The sequence below is a fragment of the Melozone crissalis genome, unplaced genomic scaffold (genome assembly GCF_028551555.1).
Source record: "Melozone crissalis strain CALT ecotype California unplaced genomic scaffold, PUWL_Pcris_2 ptg000027l_1, whole genome shotgun sequence".
In the NCBI taxonomy this organism is placed as follows: domain Eukaryota; kingdom Metazoa; phylum Chordata; class Aves; order Passeriformes; family Passerellidae; genus Melozone; species Melozone crissalis.
This window is the reverse complement of record NW_026535805.1, coordinates 81,512,331-81,533,162: the sequence shown is the minus strand read 5'-3', so window position 1 is coordinate 81,533,162 and position 20,832 is coordinate 81,512,331. Positions and strand designations below refer to the sequence as shown.

The 20,832-nt window shown below is 40.0% G+C and overlaps 1 protein-coding gene across 1 annotated transcript in view; it reads right to left on the bottom strand.

The window, feature by feature from the left end:
* Positions 1 to 20,526, bottom strand: part of LGSN (lengsin, lens protein with glutamine synthetase domain) — a 59,899-nt gene extending 39,373 nt beyond the window's left edge. The window contains exon 1 of the mRNA XM_054280496.1: positions 20,416 to 20,526. Within this exon, the coding sequence (XP_054136471.1) occupies positions 20,416 to 20,526 (111 nt within the window). The remainder of the gene's footprint in view (positions 1 to 20,415) is intronic.
* Positions 20,527 to 20,832: the final 306 nt, after the last annotated feature.

Sequence of the window (20,832 nt, the reverse complement as noted above, 5' to 3'; positions counted from 1 at the left end):
TGATTTAAAGTATATTTTAGACTTTTCAAAAAATTCCTCAAAACCTTGCCTAACTCCATGTCCCCAAGCCAAGTTTCATGGATATCAAAGAGGATTTTCTAGTTAGTTCTTTCTTCCCCAAAGGGATACATAGAAGCACTTTGCTTCTATATACTTGAAAAACTGAAATAACTAAAATAATTTTTGAAAAAATTACAACTACAACTACAACTTCTTCTTATTTGGCCTCTGAAATTCACCTGCTTAGCAATTTTGCCTGTCAACTTTGAAGACGGAAGATAAAATTAGTGCAGAAAAATAGTTCTTTTTAATGGAAACATCCCTCCTCTCCCCCACTCCCAATTATATTTAGTTCTATGAGAAGGTAAAAATTTTGGAGCACTGAAATGTATGTTTTTAAATGTTTTTATTGTCATGTAAATTACTCTTCTTGGCCCATCTCTGGTCAATGTACCTTCTTTAGAAAATTTGCTGCTGCTGGTGGTTTGCAAAGGTAATTTGCCTACCAAGTTTGCAGGTCGTGGCCAAGTCACCAAGTGGTGCTTTCTGGCTGATTAAGCTGTGGGACACGTTCCAGTGAGCAGGTCTGAAAGCACATGCTGACCCCATCTAAATCTTCAGCCAGATGAAACCTGGGAACACCTCAGCTCCCCCTGCCTCCGCCTGAAGGCAACCTGGGCACCTGGTCCAGAATGTGATCCCTCTCCTCACCAGCAGCAGCCCAGCCTTGGCTGTGGGTCCTCACAGGAAATGCTTCTTCCCCCTTGATCAGACATAGCTGAAGCCCATGCACACAGATGAAGGAAGAGTTTTCTTTAAACAGCTTTTCATTACAAAGTTCTGCAAAATCTAGTAGGTTTATTGAAAAATTATTTTTTAATGAAAAACACTGAAACATGGCAATTCCCTTTATTATGAACATAAAGGTTTGCTACATAATGAATTCTACCTATATCTTCAGGAGCCTTGTGATCTAGAAGCTGTTCTCCTTTGTGGAGAATAACAGGAAGCTTTCTAGGAAGCTTCCTGGACAAATAACATTTTCCATTATTTACTGGAAACATCCTTACCTATAGTGAATAATGGTGGCTTTTTTATTAGAACACAGATTTCATCTGATGAGGTTTTAATTCTATTCCTCTCTTTCCCCTTATTAGACCATATTTCTGAGGTGGAGGAGTGGGACATCCCAGTCTGAAATTCATTCACACTTCACAAAGTCTTCAGGCACAGTTGGGCCTCTAAGAAACATGAGTTGCAAATTGATGTACCTTACCCATGGTAAATTCACAGCATCAGTTGAGCACCCTGTCATCTTTAGGGCATCCAAAGTTGTGCCTTACCCTAAAGACTGGCCACAAAGTAGAAAGCATACAACACATTTCCTATGACTTCAGATTTCAGCACACCACCCATCGGAAATCCATCAGCCCAGGCACCCACTTGAAAGTCCTGGATTACTTACAGATAATGGCCACACAGTTCCCCCCACCCTGCCTCCTTCAAAGAATCGAGGACTCAGGAGTCAAAGAAAGCCACCAGAATACTTTGATGTGAAGTTGAAGTCCAGAGATTAAGAATAGTGATGATGGGCGGAGACCACTTGCTGGTTTTACTGCTTCGGAGGATTAACACTGAGAACGTTAAAATCTGTTAAAATGTATTAAAATCTGGGCAAGCTGTATAGATGGGCTGAGGCCAATGGTATGAGGTTCAATAAGACCAAGTGCCAGGTCCTACACTTTGGCCAGAACAACCCCAGGCAGCACTACAGACTGGGGGCAGAGTGACTGGAATGGGGCCCAGTGGGACAGGACCTGGTGGTGAAGGTCAGCAGCAGGTGACATGAGCCAGTGTGAGCCCAGGTGCCCAAGAAGGTCAATGACACCCTGGCCTGTACCAGCAAGAGTGTGGCCAGCAGGCCCAGGGCAGATTGTCCCTCTGAACTCAGCACTGCTGAGGCCAGAGGAGGGCAACAGAGCTGGTGAAGCATCTACAGAGTGAGTGCCATGAGAGGCAGCTGAAGGAGCTGGGAGTGTTTAACCTGGAGAAGAGGAGGCTCAGGGGTGACCATGCAGCTCTCTACCTCTCCCTGCAGCCAGGTGGGGGTTGGCCGCTTCTCTCAGGCAGCCAGTGACAGGATAAGAGGAAATGGCCTCATGTGCCCCCAGGGGAGGTTCAGACTGGACATGAGGAGGAATTGTTTCACAGAAGGGCTTGTTAAACAATGGAATGGGCTGCCCAGGGAGGTGGTGGAGGCACCATCCTTGGAGTTGTTCGCAAAATGACTGGACGTGGTACTTAGTGCCACAGTCTGGTTGACAACGTGGTGTTTGGTCAAAGATTGGACACCATGATCTTGGAGGTCTTTTCCAATCTAATTCTGTGAAATCATAGAATCACAGAATCACTAGGTTGGGAGAGACCTTCCAGATTATTGAATCCAACCCATGCCCTAACACCTCATGCCACCTAGCCATGGCACCAGTCTTTTTTTAAATACATCCAGGGATGGTGACTCTATCTCCTCCCTGGACAGACAATTCCAGTGTTTTATCTCTCTTTTGTTAAAAAAACTTTTTCCTAATATCCAGCCTATATTCCCCTTGGTGCAGCTTGAGACTGTGTCCTGTCATTCTGTCAGTTGCTGCCTGGACAGACAGACACCAACCCCCACCTGACTACAACCACCTTTCAGGAGATTGTAGAGGGCTCCTTTCTCTCTTTAGTTAAACTACTGTTAGTTCAGTAATATCCACTAATCTTCTTAATGGATGACTCGCATCCAAGCCCGAATTTCCACATATTTCGGCCTGACTCATCACTGTTTAAGTTGGAATTGTTCTGTCTCACTGTTTTTGCAAATACACTGTCAGTCTTTGCTTACTCATATTAATAGTTTTGCCATGGCTTCATGTCTCCTCCCTCAGTACCTTTCCAGCATCTGTGGGCAAAACCCAATGTTTTCTGTCTGAGACAGACTGGAAGACTTATTGCCTCCTCCATGAAAGAGGAATCTTTGCTCCTCAGCAAAGCCAGTCACAGCTTTATCACTACTTGCTGCTGGGAGTACACTACAGCTGATCTAAAAAAGCCTTGGGAGGTGCTTGAGAATCAGAACTGCTGGCAAGGCAAAGAAGTGGCAGTCACTCCCCGCCGCCTCCAAGAATTCACATTCTGTAAGGGGGATTTTCCTCTCATTTAAGCCTGAAAACATTCCTGAGAGGAACAGTTTGTCCTCAAGTTGGCATAATGTTGCATTAAACATTTGCCACTTACTGTTCTGCAAGCTGTTAAGCTTCCTGTGAAAGCAGTAAGATACCACAGAAGCACTCTTTTGTAAACAGAGTCCTACATCATTTTATTAAAGAACTGTGGCAATACTTATCTGGGAATAAAACAAGGGGAAGTTGCATCACTATGTGGGCTGCAAATTAGGCAAGGGGAATTATTAGCCTAAATTAACACAGAAGAACAAATTATATTCAGCCAAGAAGTGTTTTACAAGGAAGAAGATGAAAGAGAAAGTTGTAGCTTTCTATACAAGGAAAGATACAACCTTAATGATAAGCATAAGAGATAGGATACACAGATTAAAAGAAAGGAAGGGTGTAATTTGATCTTAGTCCTGAGTTGTAATTACAATGTGAAATAAAAAGAATACAAATGAAAATTTCAATACATGCTTAAAAAGGCATAGAAATAAAGGAGAAATGCACTTACTACAAAGTTTCTGGAGAACATTCCAAGTGAGCAAAAAGTCCCTTCTTTTCTAACTATGCAAGGACACCAGCATCATACTTGGTAACATCAGTCCCTTGTTTTGCTAAGGCCATTTCTATCCTAACCCAATAAGGTATAGATCTTATTAGGAGTCTTGAATTATAACCCTAATTTCTGTGTGCTTCACAAACCCCCACTGCTAACAATCCAGTTACAACACAAGAATTGACAGATAAACACAGATGAACATCGTTCAATGAATCCGTGTGGTACCTTCTAGCCTAGAATCTCCATAAAATGGGAAAACATGCTGAAATTTTCCTATTTCCCATGACAGACATTGGTTGAAAAACACCTGCATCCTAACCACTACCATCTGCACTCTAAATGCATTTATTGCAGGCTTCTGTTTTTCTGAGTGGATCTCAGTAAATGTAAAACAATGAGAATCCTGTACTTGTTTATATCTCTGGAAATGTGATCAGGCTGAGCCTGCTCAAGAGGTGGCAAATAAACAGTGTAATAACCAGTTAAAGCACTGCACTACTTTACAGAAGATTAAACAGGCCCAGAACATTTTTGTACTGAAACTGGCTAGACCAAAATATCCGGAATGCCAGCACTAGTGACCACTCTTTGTCTCCAGAGCACTGTAGATTGCTTTCAAACTGCCTGGAGGGAACAGTGTCTGTTCTGTACTAACTCCCAGGTAGTGCCCAAGAACTGCTGGGAGGAGTCTGAGCTGATCCAGCCCAAACCAGGGACAAGGGTAATGATCTAGCACTACAGATGACTGAGTTTATTACTCTGGAAGATTTAGAGTAAGAGTTTATTACTCTGGAAGATTTAGAGTAACACCTCCCATGGCATTAACCTCAAGGAAGTCATGAGCAAGAATTAATCAGAAAACAGTAGTGCTTTCAAGGATTTACTGCAAAAGCACATTCATTAGACTGCACCCCTGAATGTACCAGAGGCCAAAAACAGATCAATAGTCCAGAAAGCAACCTCCTAAAGGAGCTCTTGTTCAGCAGAACACTGCTTGGAAGGGCAAACTCAGGACTGTAAGCTCAGAAAAGATCTTTGGTAAGTTTCTACAGCAAGGCAGTTGAGTGCTGCAGCAGGGGAGGCTGAGGAGGAAGACAAGGGCATCCCTATTTACAGACAAGACTGCACCAGAAGTGCCTGACTTACATAAGCAATTTGTTCTCTTGTTTGTGTAAGCAATTCAGCTAGACCACAAATACCATCCTGAGTACTCAGGTGAAAAGTACTTGCAAGTCATTCTTCTGAGAAAATGCTCTGAAAAGCAGAGCCCAAGGCTGTGACATCAACTGCAGACCTGTATGCCATGACTGGATGCCGGTGAGTCATGGCATGCATAAACCAGCAGCATTTGAGAAGACCTTCATAACCAGGTCCAGTAAAATTTATTGTTCTAAATTTGCAATTAACTCAGTTTAAATTGACATAATTAGGAGAATCTGACTCATAGCCTTTTTATAAACGTATTTTTAAATCTCATTTATAAGATAAATGCATCTTCTGTTTCTGAAATGACATAAATATTTTTTTTTAATGAAGCTATGCTTCATTTCACCCAGTCAAGGAGCCAAACCCTAGTTTATTAGTACTTGGTCTGTGTCTGGCTGAGAAATGAATCAATACCCTTAAATCCTGCCCTAAATGAACTTTTGTGCAAAGTTGTGTCTTACAGCACAGCTGAGGATTTACATCAACACACTGACTCAGATCCTGCCTGGAGCCACAACTGGATTGTTATTGCTGTTAGAGAGACCGGAGTCTTTCATCGGTCCCTTCCCTCTTTCTTTTTTTTCCTATAAAACCACCAACTCTAATTCTAACCTGGACTGCAGGGCAGCTTCCCGGACGCCAGGGGAGCTGGCCTGGGGCTGGATGGGGCTGCAGGGAGCAGGGCAGGGCTGGCTCAGCAGCGTCAGGAGCTGTCGCTAGGCAGCGCAGGTAACCATGGATACCTGCATCCCCAGCGGCCTCGGCTTCTGAGATTAGTCATTCATCTGCAAAAACACTTTAAAAAAAAATAATAATTAATGTGTTACAATGCAACACTGTCTCTGCATAAATGTTGTTGTAATGACGAGATTCGATTTAATAGGACTTTACTGGCACCTGGTTTTTGCTCCACCTGAAGACTCTGGGAACTCTAGGTCATAAAATCATGGAATCACAGAATAGGCTTTCACATGGATAAGAAGGGACCCTAAGCGTCATGTAGTTCCATGTCCCCTGCCACGGGCATGAGCAACTTCCACTGGACCAGGTTACTCAAAGCTCCATCCAGGCTGGCTTTGAACTCTTCCGGTGATGGAGCATGGTCACTCACTTTCAAACATTGTAAGCTGCAGCATTAGTGACAGAATCAGATCTCTGGCCAAGGGTCACATGTTTTTAAATCCTTCATTAGAGAAACACCCTGAAGCTTAAAATGCTACAAGAAAAGTAGTAGAGTTCCTTAACATAGAAATTGCCCAGTGAGATTGACTGTGCCTTCCCCAGCAGTCTGGCATTGGTGTTTGATTGGAAGGTGTGATTGCTGGCTGATTAATATCAAAGTTGCCAGTAATCATGTGCCCACAACTAATGCTCTCCCATCTTTCCCGTGTTGGAGGTTTCCAATTAGCAAAGGTGGCTCAGAAAGAGCATCATCCTGGAGGCCACAGCAGCAGGACAAAGAGCAGCTGAGGACACCAAGCACCTTCCTTTCAGCTCTTGCAGGAATGCGATTGTGTAAACACATGTGCACGATTTTAACAAAGCCAGAAAACCTCCAAAATCCTTTGAAGTCTGTGGTCACTACACCCTGAGCAAAATTCCCTCCCAGCTCCAAGCCTGGGAACCCGTTCAACCCCGTGCTTATGAGTCCCGTTGCACACATCACCTGCCATACTGGTATTACCAGTCTCCTTCCGACCACTTCTTTCCCCTAATGCTGAATACTTGAGTCAATAAAATCAATCTGTAGTTAGCAAAGGCATTTACAGGAGCATGGATTTGTCCTTGCACAAGTGGTGTACCCAAAGTGATTAGCTCAGTCATTCCTGATGGGGCCTTGTAAACAAATTATTGATTCCTGGGTGTTTGAAGGATGTTGATTAGAATTAGAGTTTAAAGCAACTGCTCGTCTTACTTCATCAGAAGAAATTGCAAAAAATGTATCAAGGAGATCAGCTGCTTAATAAAAAAGCTGGCTATTTAAATGATAGGCTGGCTATTTAAAATATTACTGTAAAGGAAGAAGCAAACCAAACAATGATAACACACATGCTATATATATAACCTGTCTTGCCTTAATTAAAGTAGTTTACTTTGTTTACTATTGGAATGAGGCAGGCCCTGTGACTTGCTTTAATCTGCTTATTCAACTTCTTTATTAAAATCATGCTTTTCAGCTGTGATCACTAAGCCAAATAATACACACTGTGAGCAAAAAGCTTATGAAAATCTGTATAAACTATTTTGATCAGTCTTAACAAAAAGTTGAATTTGGCTTCAAACAATGAACCTTTTTTTTCTGTGAAGCCTTTTAGGAAATCCCACTGCAAAAATTCTCAAGCTTAAATGGTAGCTACTGAGGATACCATTTGCTTGCTGGAAACATTTAGAAAATTTGATTTACTGTGCATCGTAGAAAAACAGAGAAGTAGAAAAAAAATTCTGGATTCAGTTGTACATTTGCAATACTGACACAGTCATAAACTACTCTTTGATCAATCTTGTGGTTCAGCTTCACTGATGTCGATGTCCTTGGACAAAAGCACTTGTAAGTAGCTGCATAGTTTAATAGATTTTTCTTCATGAAGCCTAAATTTATATGCACATCTATGCAGTGTCCTTGCACTCTCACACATACTTACACAGTTAGCAGAGATTCTGATTTGGCAATCAGGAAAAGGCTTGTCCTCAATCAGAGTTGTTAAGAAGTTGAAGCCTGAGCAATGGAGCCTTTCATTGTAAATGATGCATCATGGAGAGTGAAAATTTTTAGACTGTATAATTAGGATTAATATATTTTATGATAAGATAACAGCCATCTAAAAACAACCCAAAGAGAGACTGGAACAAGACACACTTTAATTGATGCATTTCATCAAAACCTATTTGATTTAGTTGATGGACTATAAATCACATGATAAATTCATTTTCACATGACTGCCCAGACTTTCTGCTTTAAACTGGCTCAGAAATGCCTTGGCCTTTCTCATAGTGTTACCAAATTTCTTCTCCCCAACCCAGTCAAAAGCAGAGTCACATCAGGAATAAATTATTTATTAAGTAAAAAAATTATATTCCTGAACATTGAAGCTGAAAATGCCTGTTTTCCTTATAAATCTGTGCCTTGAACTTGTTTGACTTTGGCCAGACAAGGCACAGGAAACACTGCTCTTCACAAACTGTGCTGCCCAAACGAAGTTTTTCATTCCAGGCTTCAGGCTCCCTTTTCATGCACATTCTAATAGAGTATACATTCCTGCTGCAGAATTTAATTAACAGACTTCCTCTCCTCGAACTGTTAATTTATTTGCATAAATCTTGGGGCTTAATTATTTTAGAGATGTTTACCACTTTGTCAGAGTAGCAGAAATCAGACAGAACTTTCCAGTTATAAGGGAGGATTCAAAAAAGTCACCATATAGGCAGAATTACTTCAGCAGACGCAGTTGCACAAAGCTTATTTATTTTTGACAAACAAAAAACCCAAATCTAAAAAAAAAATACAGTTGTGGATTCTAAGATTGTTTTATTTTTATTATAATCTGGCTTTGACTTCTTTGTGCCATTATCACCTGGGAAAGCTTTGAAGACTGATTCTTGGTTCAGATTCCCCAGTGACAGCTATTAATCTCTTCATATCTGAGCTATCTCTTAAAGGATGGAAAGCTTCTTTCTCACATCATCTCTTCGTTATTACCTATTCACAGAAGTGCTGGAGTTGGTTCTGAATGCTAAGGAGGATCATCTCAGCTTGCTAATGAGGACAAACACAACATCAGTACAACTGTGACTAGCTTTAGAAGAATTTTCTGAGGTGATAAAACTGGTTCTTTACACAAAAAGGTGCTGAATATTCCCACAGGGGAAAAGCTAGTTCGTGTGTTTCTCGTAAATCTCTGCAATATTAATTTTTGAACACAGTGTTGGAACACACAGTTCATATAATGTGATCAAGTGAGTGCTTTTACATTTTAAACTGCGTTAAATGGATCCTATTTCACTCCTACTGAGCTTGTGGCTGAGAACAAATTAGATTTCTCCCCAAGAAAATGCCTGGAATTGTCTGTTTTTCTTAATAATTTATTTCACTACTTAATGTCCTTCAATTTAATAGACCAGTATCTGTAATAAACTGCATTATTAACATCTGTTTTCACATTTTCCCTATGGGGTTCAATGAAGCCCAGCACTATGATGCATAGTTTGTGAAATACAACAGTTCATGGACAAATTCAAGCACACTAGAGTCAGGGTGGCCAATATCGATCCCACTCATCTATAATCTGGATTTTGGGGCTGAATGTGCCTCGACCAGAAGTGACTTCTCATGCTACTTAGATTCCCTCACCTGCAAGCAATATTACAGCTGCTGGACACAAACAGGACCCTCAGGCCTTGTGTATACCAAGTTTTTCCACATTTGGTGCCTTACAGAGTGCAGGGAGGGCAAACTCGAGTGCCCACACGTCTGCAACAGTGCTTTCCCAGTCCCTGATCTGAGTTCTACAATACCCACTTAAGGGACATGGAATAAAGAGCACAAACAGTGTTGGGAATACACGTTTCTTCATTTTACATGAGTTTTTGTCTTCCTAGGTCTATGGATTTTTTGCAGTCTTTTTGGCGTAGATCCAACTTCATCTACTCTATTGATTATCTGCCAGCCTGGTGCTTCCCCAAACTCTGAGACAAGGAAGATGTGGGTTCATCATCTCCCAGAACAAAGGTGATGGCCAAGGTTTTGCATTTCTTGGGCAAGTGCTCTAATTCCCTAGCTGCTGAACAATGGCAAGTATTTCTTCAAATGCAACTCAGGGCTGGGAAATTCCAAGGCAATGTTCCTGCCTGCAATGAGTCCATGACAAAGTTTCAGTCTCTAAACAAAGTGTAGATGACCAAGCTGTGCCTTCTGTCCATCCTGCTGAAAATAATTTTTAGATCTCAGGAAACTCTAACTTTTCTTCAGAGGTAAAAAGCAACTCTAGCTCACATGACAAGCACAATGTAAAATTGCCAGAGCTTGACTCCTCAGTGATGGGTCCACTATCGTGGCAAAGTAACAACCTCCCATCTAAGATATTTAGCAACAGTATGATGTGGCAACAAATCAAGAGTGGTCTTTTCTGTCCACTGTAAAAAAGTCTAAAACACCAATTGATTCTCAATTAGACTACAAGGAAAAGAAACTTAGAAAAAAATTGTCCGCTCTGTTGATTGATTAGAATTTTGTAGCTTATCTTTTGAGGCTTTATTTGTGTAGGTTGCTGACTTTGGCGGGAAAGTGACTGGCATCTTGTAGGAGTGCCATCTGACTTAAAGGAAGAATTTTTAAGAAATCATAGAATTGTAAAGCTATAGAATAATTAAAGTTGGAAAAGACCACCAAGATCATCAGTCAGACCTTTGAGCAAACACCACCTTTTCAACTCAACCATAGCACGAAGTGCCTTGCCCAGGTATTTCTTGAACACCCCATGGGATGGTGTCCACTTCCTTGGGCAATCTGTTCCAACATTTTTGGTCACCCTTGTAGTAGTTTGAAAGCAAACCAGTGGGAGATCCCAAGTCAGAAATACAATTTAATAGCAAAATTAAAATAAATGCAAAAATACAGAATCGCTTGCAGAGTAAAACCTGGCACGCTGTTGGTCAGGGTGTTGGTAGCAGTCTGATTAAATGGTGGCTGCAATCCTCCTGGAGTGACTGTGGTTCACAGATGTGGTTCGGTTGAAGCAGTGATCCTGTAGAAGAGTTTGATCTTCCTCTAAAGGTCCAGTGGTGGTTATGAGGCTCTTGTACTCTGGGAATTCAGTGGATAAGGCTATTGTGGTGTTCTAAATCTCGGAAGATATCCAGATAGAAATGCTTGGCTCCTCCCCCTAGGCAGAACATCTCACAATTGGATGATGTAATTTTCATCAGCCATGCAGTGACAAGCAATGGCCCATTAACAGAAGTTGTCTTCCTGGAGGGAGGATGGGTCATGGAAGAGATAAAGAACACTGCTCCAATTGGTTTTAACAGCTGGCCCATTGATAGAAGATATCCCCCAGAGTTATCAAAGATGACTTAAGAAGGAGATAGGGAACAATGCCCCATTTGGTTTTAACAGCTTATGAAGATGGTGATAGAATACTTAACTTTGGGTACATCTTACATTGTAACCTAAGACAACCTCAATGAAGAAATTTTTCCTGATGGCCAGCCTGAATTCCCCTGGCAGAGCTTGGGTCCATTTTCTCTTGTCCTATTGCTGGCTGCCTGGGAGAAGAGGCTGACTCCTACCTGGATACAACCTCCTTTCAGGCAGTTGGAGAGAACAGAAAGGTCTTCCCTGAGCCTCCTCTCCTCCAGGCTAAACAACCCCAGCTCCCTCAGCTGCTTCACACAGGACTTGTGCTCCTTTGCTTTTCTCTGGGCTTGCTCCAAGCCCTCTGTCTTTCTTCCAGTGAGAGGCCCAGAATTGGACACAGCACTTGAGGTGTGACCTCACCAGTGCTGGTGCCAAGAACAGAGGGACAGTCCCTTCTCTGGGCCTGCTGGCCACTCTGTTACTGATACAGGCCAGGATGCCATTGGCCTTTTTGCCACCTGGGCACACACTGGCTCATGTTCAGCCTCTGTTATCAGCACTCCAGGGCTTTTCTGCTGGGCCCCTTTCCAGCCACTCTGCCCCCAGCCTGTAGTGGTGCCTGGGGTTGTTTTGACACAAGTGCAGGACCCAGTACTTGTATTGCACCTCATACTGTTCTTCTTGGTACATCAACCCAGTCTCTCCAAATCCTTCTGTAGGTGATAAATCAGATTAAATTTTCATCGGTGAAACAATTCTTTATTGGTATGGATGATTTTGAATCTGTCCTGCTATTTTATTCTTTATAAACAGAAGTGGAACACAATAAAGACAAGCAAATATTCTAGTTTCGTACGTAAAAGCATGTGATATGTATTTGTATGTATAAAGTATTTATATACACATAAGGTAAAAGGAGGTAAAAATAATCGTTCCCCAACTAGCCATCTTAAATTAGGAGTCAAGTTCATACTTTTCACCAGAAAAATAGGATACTGAGAAATCTGGAGGATGAGCAATTGGCAGTTAAAATTTACCTAAATCAAATTGCAAGATAACTGTTGTTTAATGTTCTACTTTGATGTAGCTTATTTTTCTGCTTGACACATCTGTTAAGCTGTAAATTCAGAAGTGCTCTTAGTGAGAATCTGAATACTCATCACCACCTAATTTGCTAGGGATCACAGGAAAGTACATTTGTATTCCACTATATTACACATCTCAAACATACATATTGAAGTTTAGGTCACAAAGTACATGACAGTGAAAAGATAGCATTACAAATCTAACAAATTAGACAGTAGTGATCTTTTGTTAGATGGTTGAAAACATTACCAGTCCCAGGCTGGGCGTCTGTCAGTCTGTAGGAGGCTGTTGGTGAAACCTGTGAGCAATCCCCACTTGACTTCAGGCAAAGGTGTTAGGGCTGGTATTACCTCTGTCATGGACTATTTTGTCAGTCTTGTTTGAAATTAGATTAGAAATTGAATCCATAAGTGTTTTGGCAGCCAAGTCATAGAGAATAAATAGCACATCTGGGGCCATTATTGGCTTCAGCTGAGACAGGTTCAGAAAAGACATTTTCCCACAGCCTGATTGATGCCTTTCATGTAATTTAAGATCCTCATCCAAAGAGTTCGAGTTTTCTGCAGGCAAAAGATTTGTACTGGAATGTGTTTTGAGTACCTTCCTGAGGTCAGGAAAGAAAACTTTTTTTTTGCTAAACAATCGTCTCCCATACCTGAAAGTTTTCTAAATATTTTTTTCTTGGTTTATTAAAGCAAATGGGACCACATGTGGTCATATTAATGGGCTGTGACAGTATATGGTACAAGGAACTTTCCTTCCAGGATTTAAATGGTGGTGCAAAGTTGTGGTATCATGTTCTACATCACCTGCACACACATGACCCCATCAGGCACAGTGCACTCCAGGGTTTATGGCAGAACAAAGCACCAGAGTTACTGACGCAGAAACGGATTAGAGAAAAGCAAAACAGTGCTGAAGAAACACCACTGTTGCTGCTGGTCAAAGAAATTACTTTAGAGCAGCTTTCCTCATCATCCAGACCTGGATATTAAGCTGCTTTTATAAATGCTTCTGCCATAGCACATCCCTGGCCAGCATACACTGGGCTCTGCAGAACACTGCTTGACTCATTTTGTTAACACTTTTTTACTACTTTTTTTCCTTTCAGGTGGACATATCTTTTTTTTTTTATCCAATTTTTCAACATGACAGTATTAGATTATGCAAAGCAAGGAATTAGTCAATAAAAAGTCACATTTAAGCATTCTGTGAATAAAACACGCCCACTCTTGGGTTTTTGGGGTTTTTTTAACTATGAAAAGACTATAATCTCTGCAGGGCTACTTTATATTTTGTCTTTTTTTTTTTTTTCAATTCTGGCAAAAATTTCCCCTTGAAATTACCAGTTCCAGCTACAAAGAGACCTGAAACCTGTGTTCAGATGCACTGGGACACAGCCAACGCAGAGAGGTCAGTTGGGAGCCCGGGATGGCCCCAGCACAGGGAGCACCCCATGAATAGACACAGCCCCAGGGAGCAGGACCTCAACAGCCACAGCAAGGGATGGACCAGGCCCAGGGGCCACCCAGTGCTCAGCCAGGAGCAGCAGGGTCCATCCAGGACACCAGCCCCCTGCAGGAGAGGTCTAAGGCCCATCCAGGAGACAGGCACACCTGCTCCACACCTCAGGCTCAGGAGAAATAAAGGGCAGGGGTCCCTGGGAAAAGGGTAAGGGTCCCAGGGAAGGCTCATCAGGGCCATTAAAGTCAATTCATGCCCTGACATGTCTCACCATGAAGCAGCAGCAACACTTATTACAAGTCTTTTCTATTGCAGTTTTCCTACAAGTAAAAAAAATTCAGTCCCAGGGCTACACCAGTATCAGTGTTATCAAAAACATCTTACAAGTTTGACAGTAGAAAGTTTTATCTGATATTACATTTCATATATCTTGAAAACCTTCTAAATGACTATTCAATATCTTAGTACTAGATCTATCAACACTGGACATAATTTCTTATCTTACCATGTATTAAACTATTATTATCTATCCCTTATAGATGTTTCAGTTAAGGTCCATGCTGCTGGGGTTGTGCAAGTATAAAACAGAAAAGCAATATTTTACCTCAGGAGATGTTCTTTAAACATAGCACAAGGCACTCTAATAAACAAAGTATATTAAATACAGTAAGTTGTGGGGGAAAACGGAAGAGAAAAGACAAAGGAAGTAAAATTGTATGTCAACAAAAGATAGCAAAATGAACCTGCATAATTTTGGTTTGATCTTCAGTTGAGAATCATACCTAGTTGTCAGAAACCTCCTCTGGATGTTTATTTCCAGTGATATTTCTGGAACACTGTTTCTGTTCAGCATAAAATTCAACTTGCACAATTATTTCCTTTTATTTTTTTATTTCTTTTATTTCTTTTTTAATTTTTTTATTCTTTGTTTTATTTCTTTTCCATCAAAAAAATTCTAGTAATAAGAATTCCTGGCACTGCATTTAAAACCAAAAAATGTTCTTAATTGCCCTAGGATCTGACCTGGGCAATGTCCAACCTTATTCAATGTCCCCACTGCTGACTGGCTCAGGTAGTGTTTTGCAGTAATAGAAAATGTGTACAGGTCTGCTACTTTTGAAGAGAAGCAGCCGAGGAATGTGAATTTTACAGGAGGTACTCTGCTCTTCTGAGATGAAATGGGAACACAAATATCTCTGAGATACTCTCAAATTCTACACATCTGCAAATCTAGGGGAGGAAATTTATATTAGTTACAAACCCTTAGCATTTACAGAAGATAAACATAATAAGTGTCTGGCCTAAATAATCTGATCACCACAGTAAATATCTGGTCTGCTAGATACCCTTAATTTGTAAATAGCCTATAGAAAAAGGTAGAACTAGAGAATATGAAATCACTCCCAACCCCAATGTATGCTAAAAAGAAATTTTCTAAAGTCAGCCAAAAGGAACCACTTTTTTAAAAAATAAAAGGCAGTCTGGTCTCTTTTTTGGAGATTTGATTCCTTTCTTAAACCAGTAGTTAAGTCCATCTATCCCCAGAGATCAAAAGCTAAGACTTACCCATGGATGGCTTGTTTTTAAAGCCACATTTTAAAAAAACTAGGCAGTGAGGCTTATATTCAAAACAAATGAAAACTGAGGACACAAATCTATCCTTTACATTTTATGCATGAACATCAATTTGATGCCACATTTCTTTTAGCAAGGTAGAGGTGCAACCTCTGCATCATCCATCACTTGAGGAAATTCAAGCCCAAATAATTTTGGATTGTACCTTGAGAAGCAACTAATTGACTAACTTAATAAAAAGAGTACTTGCCATCATTTTTGCTCTAGTTGTCATTGGACACAGAATAGCATAGTGATCTGGCCACAAAACACAAATGCATGAGGGAATATGACAAAGTAGGCATAGACACTCTTCTGGGCAAACAAGAGAGCAACCAGAGCTTTAAACACTGATACTTTTCCAGAGGAAAACATTACAGATTAAAACATTATTAAAACATAATACATGTTTAACATATATTAGCTATGATGCTCCAGGATCAACATTCATCACAGAAGCACTTCAAACTTCAGGTCACTCTTCTGCCAGTGCACAATCTAATTATTACTTGTGGGGTCAAGATCTCTATTGTGAAGACTTCAGTCTTCACAGCCCAGTGAAATGGTCTTCATTCTCCAAATGCTTTATTTCCAGAAAAGGAATGAGCAGAATAATTTGTTGCTCATATCACTGTCCACAGTGGGATGAAAGCAGACTGCATCAGAGCAGATAGGAATTATCCTTCCCTGGGATTTGCACAACTTTTAGACATAGGATAGCATCACCCCTACAATAACTGAAAATATAACAATTATTATAAAGAATATGAATACAATATTTAATGATACATTCCCTGAAATCTGAAATGGAAAAATTCTGACTATTTTTGTTGGGATCTTTACTGACTTTCTCTTCTTGTGCTCCTATATGTGCTGGCCTTATTCCCACAAATCATCCTCAGGCTAAGTGGGTCTCATCTGTCCATAACATCTGTACCTGACTGAAGGGCAGGGAGCTTACAGCACTGCTTCTCACAGCAGGAAGAAAATTCCAGGCAAATTAAGGCTTTTGGACACTTTGATACCTTAGGCTCTATTATAGTTACTTTTGGCAGGAGGAGGATAAAGTGTTGTTTAAATCTCGGAACTTACTGGTCCCAGAAATAAATATAAGGAGGTCAAAGGCATAGCTCTACAGAGCCCAGGCCAGCACAGCCATGGATGTCAGATGATATTTTAGAAACCAGGTATCCCTAAAGTCAGCTTGTATATTCCAAAAATATCAGTAACAAGTACAAGGGCAAAAGTTACTCAGTTTTAGATTCAAACTATTGCAGACTGACTGCTGAGATGCTTGTGCATGTAACTGGGTTAGAAAATATTCCACTGTAAAAACTTCTGGAATTTTGGATGCTTTTCTGAGAGAACAATATATGTGAATACTTACAGGTCTCCAAATTTTTTTCCTGGTGTGAATCAAGCATGCTGGTTTTGCACAGTGAAGCCAAGACACACTATTTCCTGAAGTTAATGTGCAGAAAACATGCATTCACATTTTGTGTCATCTCTCCTTGTCTGTTATCCCATGATCCCAAATGGGCTGCTTTTATCAATGTGCACCAGTATGTCCACCCCATAAGGTAAAGAGCAATAAAGGAGATCAAGAGAGACCTACAAGAATAAAAAGTAGCTCTGTTGTTAAACACAGTATCTTGTGGAGACAAGAATATAAAATACAGAAACTGTAGTTCTGGAGCCTAAGGAAATGGGAAGGGCTTAATCAGAATCTCAATCAGCCTAGCTTCCCATAAATTTGAAGAGCTCTTTTTTAGGGTAGCTTTCTATGAAGCTGATCAATCTTAGGAAACTTCTGTTAATAATCAAGACAGTTGCAGTGATGCACATACTGACATTTATCTCTGGTTACACTGATATCCAAGTCCTCAAAATTGGTAGTTGCTGTAAATCTCTAGACATTTCCTATCTGAGTAATGATTAAAAAAAAACATTTCCCATCTTTCATCCTCCCATGTTAATCACCTACAGGGTTGCTTAGCCCACTGAACCACAGACAGGCAATCAGCTGAATACATTGCTTAGAGATACTCAAAAACCAACTTTCTGCTACTTCCTCAAGCTTTTCTCCATGACAGATTAGAGTCTGGCTGGTTTCAAGCCAGGACTTTTCAGAAGTGTAAACATTCTGAATTCTACCCCCAGTCTAGAACTATAAATTACTTCTATTATTATGAACAATAATGATCTTAATGAATCAGTATTTAATCTCCTCAATAAATTAGATTTTTCAATAAGCTTTTTAAGAGATTCTGTCACAAAGGCTCTTTTAAAAAAGTTCAGTGTCAGGAGAAGAAGGAAGGATCCTCTCATGGTTACTGGTCAAAGAACAACCAACTAATATTAGAAAGAAATGGCAGCTTTTTCATAGAGAAGGAAGGTGCCAGAAGAGTCCCTCGGGTATCTGTGTTTAGACATATGATATCAAATATATTCTTAAATGATCTGATTAAGAAATAAAAAGTGAGGAAAAAAAATCTCCCAATGGAACAAAATTACAAGAATCAGCACTGGAAATGACAAGGACAAGTTTCAGAATGGTCTTAAATGCTCCCATATATACATGATAGAGGGGCAAATAAACTTCATCATTCATGAAAGCAAATCCATACCTATCATTGTGAAGGAGAACAAACCATAAGGTTACAAACTTAAATTTATAAATACTAGAATTCAAATGACCATGAGGAAGGTGATCCTGGAAGTAGATCTTGTGTAAAGTTCTCTGAAAACATATTTTCAATGTTAAAAAATTATCAAAGCAAAAAATACAGTATTAAGAACCATTATGAAACCAGTAAAGAATCAAATGGAAACAAAGTTCTGTGATCATATCCCAAAGAGACACAGTAAAATCAGAAAATAAATATAATTGGAGCTTTGGAATTAAATAAATGAAGATTTATGGGGGAAAAAATGGAGAAATTTGAGATAATTATGAAAGAAAAAATTATGAAATCAGAGAGAAGCATACAGAAACTGTTAAAGGCATAGAGAGGGTGAATAGGGAATAGCTATTTATTGTTTCCCATAACATAAAGACAAGGTGAAACACAATGAAATTACCAGGCAACTGGTTCAGAGCAAAAGGAAGTATCTTTTCATGCAACACATAATAAAACTGTAATACTCATTGCTACAAGATGTTGTGGATGCCAGAAATATATAGGCTTAAAAAGAAATTAGACAAAGTTAATGGATGAATTCATGCAAGATCTCTGTTCTGAAAGTGTCAAAGCTTCAGACTGGTGAAACTTAGGAAAAATTAATTATGTCCTTGTCTTTCTCAAAATATCTACTAGTAGCCACTGTCAGAGACACATCAGTAAGCTAGACAGATCTAAAAAAGTTGTTCTTCAACACAAGAATTCAAGTCTTTTTTTGTTGGAAGCATGAACTTCACTCATATTCTAAAATGAGAAATTTTTTTAAAAGTCATGGTTAGACTTTATCTTAGTGGCTAGATAGTGATTGGATAGTGGTTGCAAGCTAGTGGTGAAAATACTGGTTTGATGTCTCAGTTCTGGCACTGAGTAGAAGCTTTTGCCATTTGATGGCTGATTTGTATGATGGGGTCAGTCTGATTCCCAGAAATGAGATGATTCCACCTAAAAACCATACTCACAAACAAGACTCTGAGTGAAAAGCCCATTAGTTCAGTATACTTCAGCCCTCTTCATTAGCAGGACACATGGATTGGGGTACATCACAAGGTTGGCACTGGAAATCTTGTATGCAAGATCTTAGGATGAGCTTCTGTAAATCCTCAGTAATGTAACAGAAGAGTAATTTTCCAAAGATTATTGATATTATTCAGGATTATTCCCTGCACCTAACTGGCTTTCAGGACTGGGGCCCTTGTCTAATTTTATATAGTGTAGGGAATGAAAATTTCAGGCCATTCCTCCTTTCCGAAAGAGCTCCAATCTCAAGCAGAGCAAGTGACAAGATAAGTATTAGTGGAGGGAATATGAATAGAGCCCATGTTAGTAGACTTCATTACTTTGAGTGATGAGGCTGAACTGGAGTTTTGCCTATTCTTTCAGTATATGATTTCCTAATAGATAGGAAGGCATTGTGCTGTTGAATAACTGTTAAAGGGAAGGTGATAGGGTAGGCAAGAAAAGGAAAAAGAAGCAGAGATTCTTTCACAGCTTTATTGCTAATGCTTACTTTATTGGATGCCTCCTAAACATAGCGAAGGACTTAGAAACTATTGAAAACCAATCATAGAATCACAGAATATGAGATAGAAGAGACCCACAAAGATCATTGAGTCCAACTCCTGGCCCTGCAGAGCACCATCCCCAAGACTCACACCGTGTGCCTCAGAGCACTGTCCAAACACTTCTTGAACTCTGTCAGGCTGGTCCTGTGACCGCGGCCCTGGGGAGCTGTTCCAGTGCCCAACCACCCCTGGGCGAAGAACCTTTCCCTAGGATTTGGCTTAAATCTTTCCCAACACAACTTCAGGCCATTCCCTTGGGTCCTGTCAGTGGTCACCACCTTTGGATGTGACTCTCTAATAATTTAACACCTTTCTTATATTGCAGCAACCAAAACTGCACACTCAAGGTGAGGCCACATAACTGGTTCAGAAAAGACAGTACTACTAAGACCTCTTGCTAATAATCAACAATTTATTTTTTCCACACTGCATAACTCCTTTTTATTTTTCTGCACTCTTTTCATTAGAGTGTGCTTTTTCATTGACTATTGTGAGAAATTTAAATATGGTAATAATTATTTTGTGGAATATAACTGTTTTTCTTCAATGTTGTTAAATAGCCTTGCTTGGAAGACAGGCAGATTGCAGGACGTGGATTCTGAGGTGTATTTTGCTCTGCAGAAACCATCACTAGCTGTTCAGATATCACAGATGATAAAACAGATACAGACACACAAGGGATTTTAGATAGATCAAATTTAGATGGTTTCAACGCTGACAAATCCATACCTACAAGATTCCATGAGAATAGGACAAATAAGGCTGTTCAATAATAGTTTAGCAAGATTTTGTTGCTAAATATATTGGGAAGAGACAATCTCTTGATACTTGTTAAATTCCAGATAGTCTGAGACGTGACTGGGATTCTTTCTGCCACTTTGTGCTTACTGCACAGCATTGTTGTAATTCAGGCACCAGATCACTCTAAGTTTGGCATCAATGTCAAATTTTTACTTACTACTGAAATGGGGCTATGAAATCTGAGGTCCAGAATAGGCAGCAGTGGGAGGATGGCAGGAACTGCTTGCACAGACATGGTGTGGGGGTTAGATTTCATGGTGATCAGCATTTGAAAGACAGCAGCAAGCAGCTAATTGTCTATAAATGACTGTATTCACCCATTCCACAGGGCTCATTCTAAGTTAATGATACTTAAATTCAATAGCCTGCTACACAATCAGACAGACTACAAATTAAATCTTTTAAAATTACAGCTTTCTCACAACAAAGCAAACAAATAAATGAGAGAAAATAATGTTTTCATTTGTAGTGTTTGCACGTTGATAGATTACTGAGGTTTAGATTGACTCAAATGCCACTTAACACTTCTGTACTCGAAATAATGGATTTATTTAGCTGAAATATTGTAAGAGGT